The sequence below is a fragment of the Dama dama genome, chromosome 1, assembly GCF_033118175.1.
Source record: "Dama dama isolate Ldn47 chromosome 1, ASM3311817v1, whole genome shotgun sequence".
Lineage (NCBI taxonomy): Eukaryota > Metazoa > Chordata > Mammalia > Artiodactyla > Cervidae > Dama > Dama dama.
Genome location: NC_083681.1, coordinates 56,380,363 through 56,397,351, shown reverse-complemented (window position 1 = coordinate 56,397,351; position 16,989 = coordinate 56,380,363). Strand labels below are relative to the sequence as shown.

General features: G+C 36.1%; 2 protein-coding genes across 3 annotated transcripts in view; one reads left to right on the top strand and one right to left on the bottom strand.

Annotated features, from left to right (window-relative positions):
* Positions 1–16,989, bottom strand: part of ANO3 (anoctamin 3) — a 435,784-nt gene that overhangs the window by 64,487 nt on the left and 354,308 nt on the right. The window contains 1 exon segment of the mRNA XM_061140060.1: positions 13,070–13,130. Within this exon segment, the coding sequence (XP_060996043.1) occupies positions 13,070–13,130 (61 nt within the window).
* On the top strand, positions 6,630–11,818 carry MUC15 (mucin 15, cell surface associated). 2 transcript variants are annotated; one of them, XM_061140043.1, is made up of 3 exons: positions 6,630–7,323; positions 9,240–9,389; positions 11,658–11,818. In XM_061140043.1, exons 1-3 carry the CDS (start codon positions 6,642–6,644, stop codon positions 11,816–11,818), a joined length of 993 nt encoding a protein of 330 aa, XP_060996026.1. In that variant the 5' UTR covers positions 6,630–6,641. The 2 variants fall into 2 exon arrangements, with proteins under 2 accessions (XP_060996026.1, XP_060996035.1); XM_061140052.1 differs by lacking the exon at positions 9,240–9,389.

Genomic DNA, 16,989 nt, shown 5'->3' with positions numbered 1-16,989 from the left:
CCGTCCCCAAACACTGATGCGCAGAATCTCCCAGAAAGTGCAGTTTCACTCTTCTCCCTTTCATAAGCCGTGAAAGGAAGTATGCCAGGTTGTTATTCAACTCTAGTATTTAACCAAGCATTACTTAGGCTCTTCTGAAACTCTCTGGCTTTTAAATTGAGAGGAAAAGCAAAGAGAACACAGGATGGAAACTAATTGAGCAGGCTGCCAGGATTACTCGGGATCACATGGCCGTTCTCAGTCAGGCCCCAGTTACCACCTCCCCCAGACTTCTGAGAGTCAGCAAGAAACCCCACCTCAGTCCTCGTGCTGACTTCTAACTTAATATATTACAGCTTTCTCAAGGGTCTGATGCACGGTAATCCACAGTCTGAAGTGTGACTTTCTATAGATCCAGTTTCAGCGCACGGCAGACAACACTTTCTCCATTCAGGTTGTGAGTACACAAATCGGGCATCCCCACAATGGGAAAGAAAGATTTGTTTATGTGTTTGGAGAACAGCAAGCGGCTGGCACAGGTCATTTGAGCAACAGGTGCAGGGCTGACTGACTCTGGTTTCCTCACCTGCAATGGGGGAACCCCGCATGTGTCAGAAATCCCTGATACAGCAGTGACCAGGACCAAACTCCCTGTCCCGCCTTTTTTCATTGAGGGCAAGAAATGTACGTCCTTTGTTTTCCAACACCCAAAAGAGAACTAGCCTGTCCAAAGTCAAAGCAACTAACCTATGAAAGCTGGAGGGTTGGGCTTTCTTTTTCTCTTTTTTTTTAAAGGCCTGAATGAGCTGTCATGCTGACAGCTGAGAAGCAGGTCAGTCAGGTTCTTGGGTGCTCTATTACACAAGCAAGATACAGCCAGCCCTACCTAACTTCGTTTCTCTGGCACCCTCCTGCTTAGTGGGACATCTGTACACTTAACCCATCTGCTTTCTCTAATGCATGGCAGACTCACTGCGGTCAGGACAGCTGTGATACTTCAGTTCCTGTTTGTAAACACCTCCTAGACCTGAAGGTAAGTGCATGCTGGATTATATCAGAATCTTTGGTCTCATCTCTCTCTCTCTTTCTCTTATTTACCAAAGAGAATCAAAGCCAGTTGAACTTTTGGCAGAACAGTCTGGCAAGTACCTACAGAGACCCTTTGTGAAGACAGGTAGCTGTTTCATCAAGTAATTACCTTCCAAATGAGCATTCATGCTAAGTGAGTTAACTTTAAGAATTATTGCCAAATTCTCTAGATGATGAAACCAGCTGAAGAGTTAAAGAAAAAACTTGCTTCAAATGTACATGATTGCAAGGACAAATTTCCTTAAATCAGATCTTAGTAAAAAGTTTCTAAATGTTTCAAGCAGAAGTGGCTGCGAGAATATAAACTGAGTGTTTAGATTTAAATTATGCATTTGGTTCAATGGTTCTTGCTGAAGTATTAGAACGCAACAGCTTTTTGAAAACAATCTACTAATGCAAGGAATTATTAAGTTTTATATCTTTACCAAAGATCTTCTTAATCAAAAATTGGCGAAATGATGTGTATATATTTTACTTAACATGGTATGTGAACATGTAGAGCATTCAATGGAAAACTAAAAGGCTAAGCCTGTTGCTGCAGAAGACCTCCCATGGATCAAAGACAGGCATTAAGTTTCTTATAATTATTTTCAGTTTGTGGCTGTGTAAGGATTCTTTTATTAAAGAGAGGCCGATATACTGCTTACCACTGTCTTCTAACGAATCCATAGACACTGTTTCTACAAACAGTGAAACAATAGAAGGCTGAAAACCCAGGAATTTGGGTCCAGAATATTTCTTTTGGAGACACAGTCTTTCTAAACTTAACACTCTTCCACCTAATTATTTCAGTATTGAAGTTTATGACTGAAAATGCCCGAGTTAGCAGGGAGTATGACATTCTATATATTTTTCTGGGCTTATGCATTCCTCCATCTTATAACGGTGTTCTCAAACTCTTGAAATGTATTATTTCCTGAAGGAAAGTCATGTTTTCCTGTTTGTTTCTTTCTTTTAAAATCAAATAAAGTGAATGATATAGGTTCTCAATAGAATCCCACCTTCTGGCTAGTCAAGTCTTCTCTCCCTTAAAACCCTCTCATAAGAGAGGCATCTCTAGAAGCATAATTCCTTATGTCTTCATTTACTGTGGCTTTTTCACTGAGGGACAGCAAAATACAATTCAAGACTGGAAGGTCCACTCAGAGAAAAATGTGAGTTCTGCCTGGGATACCAGCTACATGTCAGGCTGTTTCTTATGACTAAGACAAGCAAAACTCATCTGTCTTAACTGGTAGCCTGAGCTCTACAATAAGAATGATCTCAAACAACTGACAGAGAAGCAGCACAGAATAAACTCTTTGTTTCACTACAGAAACATGCTTTTATACATCTTCTCAGTGCAGCTTAAAGTGATGGTTTTCTTTAAAACTTCTGATTTTGGTTTAGTTTACAATAACTAGCATTCCTCTTCCCTTGCATGGCTTGACTACTTGACACAAACCAGGGTACCTCCTTGTTTTTAAAGCTCAGTGCAAAATAGGTATGACTCAGTTACAACAGGAGGGCTGGGCAGAATAATATCTTTACAAAATTAAGGGGCAACAATTTTATGAACAGTGAATGTGGAGTTGCTTCCCTTAATGGCCACAAGTTTTCTTTTTTTCTTCCCTTATCACCACCTTCTGAAACCCTCTATACAAAAGCAGTAATGTGAAACCACTTTTTAGTGCCAACACCAAAGACAAGAGAAAATAGTGTTCATTTTCTTTGGGTAGAGGAATTATTAAAAAAAAAAAAAGTGAAACTCACACTATCCAAAAGTATATTTTAAAAGTTATTAAGACAGAAACAATACAAACATTTCAATATATTCAGAAAGATTTAGAATCTTTGTTTAATGTATCACAAATTGGATGGAAATCCTCCTCTCTCTCTCTGTCTCTATTCCCTTCATAATAATTCTAATCTTGGAAGTTTTTCAGGTTCATAATGAGTTTATCTCTGTTTCTAGGCTACATCCTGAAAATTCCTCTTAGGAATTTCTACCTCAGGGCAAGATGGGGCAAACAGCAGGAGAAATGATGCTATCTAGTTCTCCAGTTTTGTTTATGTTTTTTTCTCTCTCTCTCCAAATTCACTTTCTTTTATCCCCACATTCTCTCTGCCTCCACTGTGCACTTGGTTGACTGATGAACTTGGAACACCGGAGCACGCAATCCATTATGTATCATAACTTTACACAGCAAGTATACAACAGAGTTTAAATATATTAACTAGAGAAGGAAGGAGGCTGAAAGAAAATTGTAGAGAATATAGATTTCTTTTATTGTCCTCTGGAGTTTCAATACCACTAGCATTAATCTTCCCTGTTTGTAATAGGCATTGTTCCATTCAGAAATGGGGTCTGTGCTCAGTCATGTCTGACTCTTTGCGACCTCGTGGATTATAGACCACCAGGCTCCTCTTTCCATGGAATTTTTCAGGAAAGAATATTGGAGTAGATTGCCGTTTCCTACTCCAGGGAAAAACGGGGTCACACTTAACCAAAATTGCTTAGTCCTTGCCCCAGCAAAAATCCAGTGCCAGTGTTCCGAAAAGCTGATGGCTTCAATTCCTGGCTGCTTCTGTCCCTTTAAGATGCATGGACCTGAGTAGGAAGTGCAACCTGGTTCTCTCAGAAGCCAGAGGGCAGAAGCAAAGTTGTCCCCAGTTACTATTCTGGGACAACAGAACAAATCAATACTCACAAAAGCCTTACCCACGAGTGTATTAAGTTTTGAATAAATTGCAAATAGCATTCACAATGTACTGTCTTATCCCACTCTTTACTTTTTCCTGTTTCCCTGGAAATAAATTATAGGCATAACAGACTGCTTGGCTCATTAGGGGTGTTGATACCTTAGGTTTTCAAGTTATAATCAAAAGCTGGGTAAAAGGTAGAGCGATCCCCTTGGTGGTTCCATGTTACAGGCAAAGTGAAACAGGAACAACAAAACTCACTTTGTTGACTCTTGATATGTGGATTCTCATTACGGGAAGGGAGTAAAAGCACTTTGCAACAACCCTTATGAGAAAATTAGATGAATGGCCATGGTTTGTTTTTTGGTCCCTTCTGGTGACCACTTCTTTGGGAAGACAAAATAATCAGATAGCCTAGGTTTAGGGAAGGCAAATCAAACTGCCTAACCACACAGGTGACCAAATACAATGCAAAATAAATCAGATCCGTGGCAGGAGACAGTGAAAGAGGCTATAAAGTTTACTGTGAACTTGACAGAGTTCACAGGAAAGAGATGTTCCTGAAAAGGTCCTAAATTGAATTGCATTTTAAATGTGCTAGGTGAAGCAATATTTTAATTAAATGTTGGTGAACTTCAGGTCCTGGGGATAATCATTCTTATTTTGTTAATCTGTAAATTACAAGGTAAAAGTGTTTATTTAGAAACCATGGAGACTACTGTTGGGAATTTCTTAAATTAAGATAAAGGTGTACTTTAGTATGTTTAAGAGGTACTTAAGGAAGAAGGTGGCTTAGACAGTAATGAATCTACCTGCAATGCGGGAGACCTCGGTTCGATCCCTGGGTTGGGAAGACCCCTGGAAGAGGGCAGGGCAACCACTCCAGTATTCTTGCCTGGAGAATTCCGTGGACAGAGGAGCCTGGCGGGCTACAGTCCATGGGGTTGTAAAGAGCTGAACATGACTGAGTGACTCAGCACAGAGTTAGGTAGAAGCTACTACTTTACCAGTGATTAAAAATATGAGGTTAACAACATCTCTGGTTAAAATAAAATTTGGATTATTTTATTATTCTTTATTATAATCTGTGCTAAGAAAACACTTGTAGGAAAAGTTCTAAAAACCAGTTGATACCCAATCTATATTCCTTTGTAGCTTCTATTATATTAGGTGAGTGATTACAAGATTTTGATGCCAAGGTCTGAATCCTAACCCTATCTTTCAACTACTAGCTATGTGTTTTGAGTACATTATTTACATTTTTTATTCCCATTTAACTATCTGTAAAATAGGATTAATAACCTCTTCCTTATCGTTTGATTGTTTTTGTTAAGAATTAAGTGAGAAAACATGCAAACCATCTCATGTAATAAGTGCATACTAATATGTTTTCCAATTATGTTAAAACCTTTGAGGATCTAAGTGAATTTTTTTGATTATTACAGAAAGTGAAATATAAATAAACAAAATAATCACAAATACAAATATAGTCTAACTTCTAAGAATTTTTTTTCAATTAGAAATACTTAAAATTTTAACACCTAATTAGGTTGGAGTCAGCAAACTTGGCTCTCAGGGCTGCTTTTTTCATTTACTAGCTTTCATTACTGGGCACTCTGACCCTCAGTTTCTTCATCTGCAAAATGAGGATAATGTGAGCTACTCTTTTTGTCTCAAGGGATCATTGTGAGGATCTAATGAGTTGCTATTACAAATTGTAAGACACTTATGGAAATAATGTTATATTTTAATAATAATAAATAAATTAACTAACTGCTTACTTTGGACCAGATATGGTTTAAAGTACTTCTACTTAAATCATTTCATTTAGTCTGCAGAACACTTTGAAGGTAGTATGATTATTATGATTTGATAAAACAACTGCTTCATATGATGATTCTTTTTCATATGTTTTTCATATAGAAGCCAAATTTGCAATATAAGTGTAAATTCAAAACCTCTCCCCATATCCTCCTATCTATGAATTGTGGTGCTTCCACATTTAAGAGGCAATGTGAAGTGCCCGGATTGGAGGTCAGAGCCATGGTTTCCAACTCCAACTCTGCCATGATCTAGTTAGGTACCTTTTTCCACACATACTCCCAATCAGATTCTTCACTTATACAATGAGAGAATACAATGAAAGAATCTCCAATTCTAAGAGTTTTTCTGACTTTCTGTAACTTGGCATTAATAGGAAAAGGGGCAACACGAAGTAAACATAATGTAAAAAAAAAGGGATGTTAACCTCAAATTCAAGTAACTCAAATTAGGAACTAATAAAATGCTTTCAAGTGGAGTTCCTGACTGACTCACTTTAAAGTGGTATGTTTAGTGTATAATCGATAAAACATAATTTTTATAATAAACACTCCAAATTACATCTTTATAAAAAAAATTTTTCCTTAAATAGGTTAAAGAAATCAGCAAGCTCTACATGCCCTATATTTACAGTATTAAAAAAAAAATTACTTAGCCATTCATATACACTGTGTGTGTGTGTGTGTGTGTGTGTGTGTGTGTGTGTGTGTGTATACTTCAACTTGTCCCAAGCTAAATGATCTTTGAAATAATAAAATGGCAATGTCTAGCTTGAAAAAATTTCTGCATGGCATTTCCCTAGAGGAAGAAAGAAAGAAATATTATTTAGAAAATAGAACTCAGTCAAACAGAACTTAGTGACTCTTGTTTTAATAAAATCCAAAGAAAATAAACTTTTGGAATAAAGGGTATGATACTATCATCTCAGTATTATGTCTCTATATTTTTTAAAATCATTTTAGAAATGTAGATCCATTAAAGAAAAACCTCAATACTTCATTCAATAAATCAAATTGTTATTATTTTCTTTCAGATTCTCCATATTAACACTAATACCAAAGAAGATTACAATGTTGACTTCAGCCAAAATTCTGTTGATTTCAATTTTGTCTAGTTCACTACTGTTTGGAAGCCATGGGGAAGAAGGTCAAAAAACAAACACAACAGAAATCAGTGCAGAAGACTTAAAAACAAGGGGAAATCAATCTGTTCCTTTAGAAAGTAAAGCAAATTTAACCTCAGATAAAGAAAATAGAGAAACCTCCAATCCCAAGGCAAGTAATTTCTCTTTTGAGGATCCATCAAATAAAACACATGAAGCAAGTTTCTACAGTAATCTGTCAACAGACAACTCTTCCAGGAGTCCAGGACTCTTGCCTACACCTTCCCCAAGATCTCCCTCAATCCACAGCTTTGTTTCCAAATTGCCTTGGAACTCATCCATAGCAGATAACAGTCTTCTGCCAGTTTCAGCCCCTCCCAATACTACAGTTACTGTATCTTCAGAAAATTTTACCCAGTCTTCCATCAATGATACCATGAGAGCTCCTGACAACAGTTCCATTACAGTTAGCAACCTCCCTTCAGGACCAAACACCATATCTGTGACCCCCATGGTAACAGATGGATGGTCTACCACAACCAGAGACAGCGTGGAGGGGTTTACCGTCTATCAAGAAACAACTTTACATCCCACCCTGAAATTCACCAATAATTCAAAAATCTTTCCAAATACGTCAGACCCCCAAGAAGGTAAATATAAATGGATTTAATTTTCCTTTTGTGTGAAATTGAATATCCAATAAGTTATTACACCTAAGGAATGCACCACTCTAGAAGAAAAAGAAGGCTGCAATAGTGCAAGTGGTTCTCATTTTGCAACAGCAGCGATGATATTCATAGTGAATAGTGAAGGGATTTTTGGACTTAAGTCAATAGACACTAGTCATCATTGTATGGGAATGTGATGAAACAGTGGGGCAAAATAAGAAATAGGTTAAGTTGAAAAGAAACTGAAACTGATGTAATGGTACAGTTTTAAGATACTGTAACAATTGTACTGCATCTCAGAAAGACTACATGAAATTTCCCAGGCTTTTAGGAATACAATGCAACTGAAGTTTAAAAATACATGTATGTGGGTTTTGAAAGAGAATGAGATGAATAAATTTGGAAATTATCTGAAACCATACAGCAATCACAGGAGACTAGAACACTGATATTTTAAAAATGTAAATTCAACAGGGTACCCTTCTTAATTTTCAGTTAGGTACCTACTGAACACCATAAAAATAAAATTTAGCTGTGAGTATCACAAGAAAATTGTGTTATGGGGACATTTCTGTTTCATTTGGGGATTAGTCAAGTTTTCAAACATAAAGCAGAAAAGATTTCTCATATATAATGAAGATTCATTATATAACCATGGTTTTGTTTCCTGAATTAAAAAAAAAAAAACTCTCTTTTTTCCCTCCGTGAACTAATTGATTTCCATACAACCTATCTACGGGTGTTAGTGATATAAACAACGAATTATATATGCAAATTCCTACTTGAAAGCTGTTGTCAGTGTACAAGAAAAGTTTTAAAATTTGAAATCCAAGATTAGTATAGCACTGCAACCAATATATTATGTGTACACATATTTTCATAATTTTAAGACATCCTTCCATTCATACATATAAAACTATGCTCTGTTTTGCCTTTCTAACACTATATATATATACATAGAGAGAGAGAGAGAGAGAGAGAATATTGAGTACTTAATCCTACTATTGTTCTTTAATCCAAAGAAAATTTACTTAACTTTGCTTCACTTTCAGCTTAGTAAAAAAAAAAAATGTGCTGCTGTTGTCAAAGAATTTCAACATGTTTCTTGGTGTATAAATGGAGTCTGATATAGAATTAGAGACCCTATAAGAACCTTTGCCTACCTAATCAATAAGCTTCTTGAGAAATTATTTTTTAAAGCTGAAAATAAATTGCACTAAGCATGACTTCAGGGAGTATTATGTAATTTATAGATGACAGCCTTCAAATAAGGTGCTTGTTAAAGGGGATGATAGAATGAAATTCTGGATTCCTTGAAACTCAGACCTACACATTTGTTTGAAATGTACAAAGCACAGCAAACATCCTGTTTTGTTTGGTATATTTCCTGTATTTGAAAATATTCTATATCATAATATATTTATTTTTATCATAATGCCTTTTCATTTGGGTTGAATTCATTTCTATCACCTACTTACTCCCATTTGCTTTTTGCTTCTGAATAGAAACAAACTCAAATCCTATCTCATCATTAAAGTTCATCAGTGATTCAGAGTTGATTAAAAACAATATAGAATTCAACATAGAAGTTAGATCTTAATGCAGAATGCACATGGCATTTCAGTACTATTGGTGTTAATACATAATGAGTTACAAAACTAAGGCTTAGGAATGTTTCAAGATAATTCAAATTTTGAAGTACAGTTTTATCAGGAAGTATATATTTCTGATATATCCCCAAAACTCAGTATTTTATAAAACACACACACACACTTCATACCCATTATCTTAAAAAAAAAGTGTTAAACTTTGCTTACACAAAGTCCACATGTATTTCTATTCTTTGAATAATTGTTTTCTACTTCTAATGTGTAAATCATTTTTTCTTTGTCCTCTAGAGAACAGAAACACAGGAGTAGTGTTTGGGGCCATTTTAGGTGCTATTCTGGGTGCTTCATTGCTTAGTCTTGTTGGCTACCTTTTATGTGGAAAAAGGAAAACAGATTCATTTTCCCATCGGCGACTTTATGATGACAGAAATGAACCAGGTAAAAACAACTTTCAGAACTTCACCTGTACACACTGGTTTTAATTAAGTGAAGATGCTAATGTTCACTGCATTAGCTAGATGGGATTTAGAGAGTCACATGACAGAAACGAACTAAATATTTATTCTGATCTACTCTCTTTTTCAAAGAACATAACCAAAATAACTATAGGCCTGTTAGTGAAGTTTTAAAACGATTTGGAACTGTTGCTCATCACATCACAGTTGGTTTTAAGTAATAATCCCAGAACCTAAAACATAGCATTGTCAATAGTGTTAGTCACTCAGTCGTGTCTGACTCTTTGCAATCTTATAGACTGTATGTAGCCCACCCCACACTCCTCTGTCCAGGAGTGTGGCAAGAATACTGGAAGAGGCTGCCATTTCCTCCTCCAGGGTATCTTCCCAACCCCCTGGAAGGATCGAATCCAGGTCTCCTGCATAGCAGACAGTTTCTTTACCATCTGAACCATCAGAGAAGCCAATGAAAAGACAACGGTATGATATTAAGAACAAAACTGCCAATCTGTAAGCAAAAAACTGTGGAGCCATTCTCCATCATTGTTGGATCGCTTAGTAGCAGGATTTTGAACAATGATTTATTCTAATTGGATGCTCTTCCAAAGTTTACACATATATAACAAAATTTACACATATACAATAGCTCTCTATTAATTATCTTGATGAGGTTCTAAAAGAGAATTTCTGAAGAGTTGTATATTTGGGTACATAAAGTCAGATATACCTTATTTCATAAATTTCCCAATCATGTGATGGAAAAAAAAGCACCACATCTATGAATGAGAAATGTGTCTGCTAAGAATAAAGTACTGAGTTTGATCAGTATTAACTAGAACAGAAATGAAATCACTTCAAAAGCTTGACTCATCTCTTTTTAAAAAAATATTTCAGGACAAAAAAAAATCTGATTTTGGCTTACCTAATAGACTCTTGCTACCATCAAAATATAATTAAATGCTCCTGTTGAGTCCTATTGATAAAATCTTGTTGATTTTTTATAAGTTTGGATCATTACTGATATATTGCTGATTTTCAAAAGCGAACCCATTAGTTGTAAATTTAGCTGAACTCTGTTCATCTACATCCTGGCCTTTTCAAATCTGTTTAAGGATTTCTAGCAATTCATAGAAAATAAAAAGTAGCACTTTTCCAAACTGAAGGATAGGATTTCAAGCTTTAGGGGCTTCCAAACTTTTTTTTTAACTTCATAATATTTTCTTTAAATGTTATCAGATGTAAAAGGTCAGTCTGTCAACTTTATACAATCCAAGATGTTGTGATTGAGGCATAATGGAATAATTCAATCACAGCAGTTTTACTTTTTCAGGGTGACTTTGTGTCACCCATTCCAAATCCCTAAGGCTCCTGGGAGCCCAGTTTGTAAACAGAAGGCTTAAGGACTAGGTAGGATCTGACACTACCTAGCTGAATAATTAGATGACTAATCTAGCTAGTAAATAGTCACTGTTTTAGTATTCAGAAGCCTAGAACATTCCAAGATTTTTATAAAAATAAATTCAAGATCATTAAGGAAATAATAATTAGTTGTTTGTGGAAAGAAAAAAAAAAAACTAACCATGTTATTAGTTAGAAAACCTTAAGTGTATGATAACCTGGATCTATCAGAAGCAAACAGAAGATTTTACAATTTTTTTTCATCTTCGTTGCTCACCCGTAAAGATATTAAGACACTTGCTAAAATAATGACACTGATTTTAAAAGTAAAGCTCTTCACTTTTTAAAAATCACTTTTACACCAGAAGTAAAAATTCTGAACATGTTGGGAATTCCCTGGTGGTTAGGAATCTATACTTTCATTGCTGTGGGCCCAAGTTCTAGCTCTGGTCAGGAACTAGAATCCCACAAATGCACAGCATGACTGAATTAAAAAAAAAAAATTCTGAACTTGTTGACATGGTTCTGAATTCACAAGATTCAAAAATCAATGAGACATGTTAATACTTCCTTATACCAAATATTGCTAGACTTCTGTTGTGATCTCTCCCATAGTTCCTTTATGTTTGGACCACCAGCAGTGAAATTTTGGAAGTTAAACTGTTCTTAGTTTTAGAAAGAAAAATGTGGCTTGATAAATAACTACTTATTTAAATTCAAAGCCAGTATCTGAAAATATCACATAAAAAATGTAATTATTTGCTCATCCAGAACAATTCCTATGGTCTAGCAGATGCGGGAGTGTGTATTCCAGACTGTCACTATAAAACAATTTTTTTTGTTGCTTTTTTAGTTCTACGATTAGATAATGCACCGGAACCTTATGATGTGAGTTTTGGGAATTCTAGTTATTACAACCCAACTGCAAATGATTCATCTACTTCAGCAGGTGGAGAAAACGCACATGACGGCATTCCTATGGATGACATACCTCCACTTCGTACCTCAGTGTAAAACAGGGGGAAAGGGCTGCAGATGCAAGTGTTCATCTACATCCTGGCTTTTTCAAATCCATCTTCCAAACACTGAAGCAAGGCCACTGTCATGTGGCCTGTGTCAAGGAGAACTGTAAAAGCATGAGGCTACTAGCAAAAACATAAACAGAGGATAAATCATCCAAAAGATTTCCTTTCTTGCCAGTTTTGGCTATGCTGATTCATCCATTGAGAAACCTTCATTAGTATTTTGGCCTAGTTTTTTCTTAGTAGGAAATATGTATGGAATCAGGTAAAACTAAAAGACTTCACCATGATTGCCCTGCCTGATTAATTAAAAAATCCTTCAATGAAAATAGGAACCGCAAATTACATTTTTACTTTTTGGGTGAGGGGGTAGAAAGAAATCAATGGATTAACTCTTCATCACTTCCTTTGTAGTCTTAATGCATTTTCCTGAAGGAAAATTGTAAGGATGAATTTTTTTTTTTTTACTTAAAACTAGAAAGAGTATGGCACAGAGTTTGTGTTCCTGGGAAATTAAGGCAATGGGAGTGAAAGATTTGTATTCTAGTACATTTTATTTTTTTGTATCAGCAGGTACATAGTAAAGTCCTTGAGCTGCCAAGTTGATGATAACTTTGCATTCAACAGACCATCATCGGAAAGTTGACCCTACCCAGGAAAGTAATCACTTCTTTTCAAATCATGGGAAATTCCAATCTGTACTTTACTTTAGGTCTCAATTAATTGGGTTCTTTAAAAATTCAATGAGAAACTTCCTGAAAAAGTCAGCCAATACATAAACCTAAGCATAATTTTTACAGTTTTAAGATGTTAGATAGGAACAGGATTTATTTAGTATTAGACATTATTGTTCAATCATATACGGGATAGATCTGTATCTCTAAGTGCATAAAATGTAAGGTTAAAAAATAGATGACTGGACGCCTTAAGCAAAGAAAACATTTTCTAATCATCACTTTCACAAGTATGCTTCAGTTTGTTTTTAATTACTGGCTTCTTTTGGTGGGAAAAATAAGCTCGACAGTATAGGAAGGTTGAGGCTTTAGGGATTAGAAGATTAAATCAAGAGTTAAATTCCCAAAGAAGCTATGAATGTGTGAAGAAGGCATAGGAAAAAAAGAGATTTTATTGTTGAATTGACACATGGTATGTGTGTTTGTGTGTGAGTGTGGGTGTGCAGAAACACAGCAACAGTTTCAGAAGACAAGCGCTAATAAGTTAAGTAATGGAAGAACATACTTACCCCATATTGCCATAAAAATAGCAAAGAAGACTGTCCCTCCATTATCAAATAGATATGTCACCTTAATGGAAAACAAACAAAAATATTAGCAACAATTTTGGTTATAATAATCCAGTGATTACTTTTTTTACATTGAGGCACTATTGATTTTTTTTTCTCAATGGAATCACATTATTTTATCATTTGTAAATATAAGATATACAATCCTTTCATGGGTTCTGCAACTGTTTCATGTGATTTTCTCATGGAGAAAGTTGGGGAATCAGCATTTTCCCCCTTACTTTCTCTTTTCCTTTTGGACTCTACCTTTATTTCTGCTTTGAAGTGGTTGTAGCACTCTGAGGAAGTATTTGTGGACCACAAATGGAAGCTACGCAATGAGCTTTAAGAAGTTAGCTTTCCAGTGAAAGCACATACAGGTGCACTTCCTGTTAGCAAAACTTCCAGGGCTAGGGAAGTTGCAGAATGCAGAATTCCATCAGTGATCCAGCATTTCCAAGAGAGAGGTATCAGAGTGCTAGCCCTGCTCTCTGATGTCTTTCAGAATGTGCCATGGGTCATTAAGAAATTTCATCAATAACTGGATATATTTAGGATATAGTCCAAGTGTTTTTTAATCAGACATGACCTGAAGTTTTATAAAGAACAATGTACAGTTACACAATGTTATTGAATATACATTTCAGGGTTGTAAGAATTGCTTGATTTTAATAAAGTATAAATTCAATTTGCCTTTTTCTCTTTTCATTTGCATAATATCTTTACTATGGTTATAATTTAGTGAGGGAGAGTAAACCAATACAGTCAAGGCATCATATGTTTGTCAGTCATTTAAATACCATAGAAATCATACAGAAAATAGGTGCATTATTCTCACAGGAGTAGAGGGCAAATAGGTTAGGATTTAAAGAACATTATTCTAAGGACAGTGGGAGTAGAATGGTGCCTTCTATGCATAGTCTACAGTCTAGAGGCTGCTCAATGGGGGCATTAAAACGACACTGATGTGCATTTTAACTGTAACTTCTGGAACACACTGTGAAACAATATGTAAAACAGAGAAAGGTGGGATGTATTTTCCTATAATATCACATTATTGAAAATTTCATTATACAAAAGACAATGAAAAGTATTACTTTTGAAAGTTGTAGATAGGTGCAAGATATTCTAGATGGTTCTAAACATCTAAGACTGTTGATGTTAAGGCTTGGGCTTTTGAAAAAATGCAATAAGAATAGTTTTTCACAACAATCATCAGTATATATTATGTACAGTAGAGAAAAGGACCACAAAGAAATTCTCCCACAGAGCTCATAAAATTCCACCCAGTGGGGGAATTTAGCTTTTTTTTATGTCCAAAGATATCCCACAGAGATACTTGCGGCTGCCAAGCAGCTGAACAGCTGTCTGCTGTCCTTTATAAACAAGTTTAGTGCAGGAAACAGCCTCTTAAGAGTGTTAGAACAGAGGCTTCACACATGGAAGCATAAAGGTGACCAAGAAATAATGGCTCCCCTTGCTCCAGAAACGGCCCTGTTTTTAGAAAAGTGACATGTAAAAAGCCATATTTAATAACAGTTGTGTTGAATAGAAATGATTTTTTGTGGAACATTTTCCTTAAAAAAGCTTTTCATTTTTTTATTGCTACTTTTGTTTATAAACCTTTCAGGCATTTTTTAACTAAGTAAATTTAAATATCAACTTTTAGAAACACATCCATGAGATGTGGTAAGGTATACATGTCATACTGATGTAATGTGAGATTATAAACTTGTAGTGAGAGATAAAGCTAGAATGGAAGTTAGGGAAGTCTTCAGAACTTGTCCTGAGGAGGTGGGTAAAAGTGTAAGGTCATCATGTTACATCCACTAACTATTACATGTGGTGTGTATTATGAGAAGACTTTGGAGATAAGAAGAGCACTTAGAAGCCTGTGCTTATATAATAGCCTCCCATGACAAAGCTTTTTTAGGGTCTAATATGGGCTTCCCTTGTGGTTCAGGAGACAATGCAGGAGACTCGAGTTTGATCCCTGAGTTGGGATGATCCCCTGGAGGAGGAAATGGCAACCCACTCCAGTATTCTTGCCTGGAAAATCCATGGACAGAGGAGCCTGAAGGGCTACGGTCCATGGGGTCGCAAAGAGTCAGACATGACTTACCAACTGAACAACAACAAGGGTCCTAATATAAAAGCTGCTAAATGAAAACGGAGGAGACAAAAAATGAAGAGTCAAGCACAGTGTGAATGGCTCAAGCTTAGAAAGTGAGCAATTGGCAGGAGAATAAAGGTGCAAAAGGCCTTCTGCCTAATAGTAAAGGAACACTTGCTCTATAAAAGAAAACTCCAGTTGAAATCTCAAGAAAAATCCCAAAGCAGCATAACAGAGCCAAAAAAAAAAAAGCAAAAATGCTAAAAGTAAAAAATCTTGTCCAATCTACAAATGTATATTTGCAGTGAATTATTTTATTGGAAAAATAGTGTGCCTTTATGCATAGAGTACCTCTGGACAAGCATTTTATTTAACATTATGAATGGGAGCAGGCATAATTTAAGAAGACAGAAGCAAACTTCTTTAAGAAAACAAAGCTGTGTATTAGCACAAATTCTCCATTTTCTTTGACATGTGATTTCTCTTGGAGAACTGAGTGTGGCTGAAAATCCATAAATGTGAGGATTGCTTATGGAAATAAATTTCTTATTAGGTTGGAAGTGTAAAGTCCATTTCTTCTCCTCTACTGTAGTTGATAGATAGCTCTCTCTAAAATTGTTTCTTGGTGAGAAACAGACTATTTCCTGCCATATCAGTACATAAGGATGTCACAGTCATCAACGATTCCAGCCCCCCAGGGCACTCAGAAAGAATACCTGCACCATCTGGCAGCCATTAGACTGCAGCCACTCCCTACAATAAGAACTGAAAATGTCAGGATGTGAAATATTGCAAGATACTGGCCCCAGACAGCTGAGATGCATAGGAAAGGAATGATTTCAGTGAGCCCAGACTCTAGCATCTTTCCATACATAGAAAATTGCTAAATTTCTTAACTTGAGATATCTGGTTTTCTTTAATTCACAAAAATACTTTTGATGTTCAGACTACCTGCCCTTTGTTGAAAACTTCTATATAACCTGACTCCTCTCTGCCAACTTGGAGCAGTTCTCTTAGGATTACTTGAGATGTCTCCTGGGCTTAAAGTCCTAAAAATTCCCACCAAGTACAACATAACTGTCAACTTTTAGGTTGTGACTACTTTTTAAGTCAACAATGGGTTCAGAATAACTTAAAGCTCTGTAAACTGCCATATATACCCCATTCAAGATTCTGTGAGCTAAGGAGAACAAGACTCTTCTTGAACAGATCCAACACTGCAGGCCAGGTGATTACAGGGGAGAGAGGCAGAGAGCTGGAATTTAGACTGAACTTTAGCTTTCTCTCAGTTCCTTAGTTCCTAATTCTTCAATAGAGCAAAATCTGTACACCTATCCATGCCCACTGGACCTGGGCACAGGCTACACCAAACACGGCAGCTTCATGTATTCACCCCCACCCCCAACTCAATACTTGTTTAGTACAATAACTTTATAAATGTGGGCCTACGAAAAAGAATCACCTGAGGAATTTGTTATGCAGACTTCTAAGCCTTTCCCTTGACCAGCTGATTCTGAATCTCAGAACATGGGGCCCAGGAATCTGTTTTTAATGACAGATCAACCTAGACAGCATATTAAAAAGAAGAGATATTACTTTGCCACCAAATGTCTGTCTAGTCAAGGCTATGGTTTTTCCAGTGGTCATGCATGGATGTGAGAGTTGGACTATAAAGAAAGCTGAGCACCAAAGAATTGAAGCTTTTGACTGTGGTGTTGGAGAAGACTCTTGAGAGTCCCTTGGACTGCAAGGAGATCCAACCAGTCCA

Excerpts from the sequence above, each read along its gene's own strand:
- MUC15 (XM_061140043.1), top strand. The coding sequence starts at position 6,642 with ATGTTGACTTCAGCCAAAATTCTGTTGATTTCAATTTTGTCTAGTTCA. Across the intron at positions 7,324-9,239 it reads TACGTCAGACCCCCAAGAAG|AGAACAGAAACACAGGAGTA; the intron begins GTAAATATAAAT and ends TTTGTCCTCTAG. Across the intron at positions 9,390-11,657 it reads TGATGACAGAAATGAACCAG|TTCTACGATTAGATAATGCA; the intron begins GTAAAAACAACT and ends TTGCTTTTTTAG.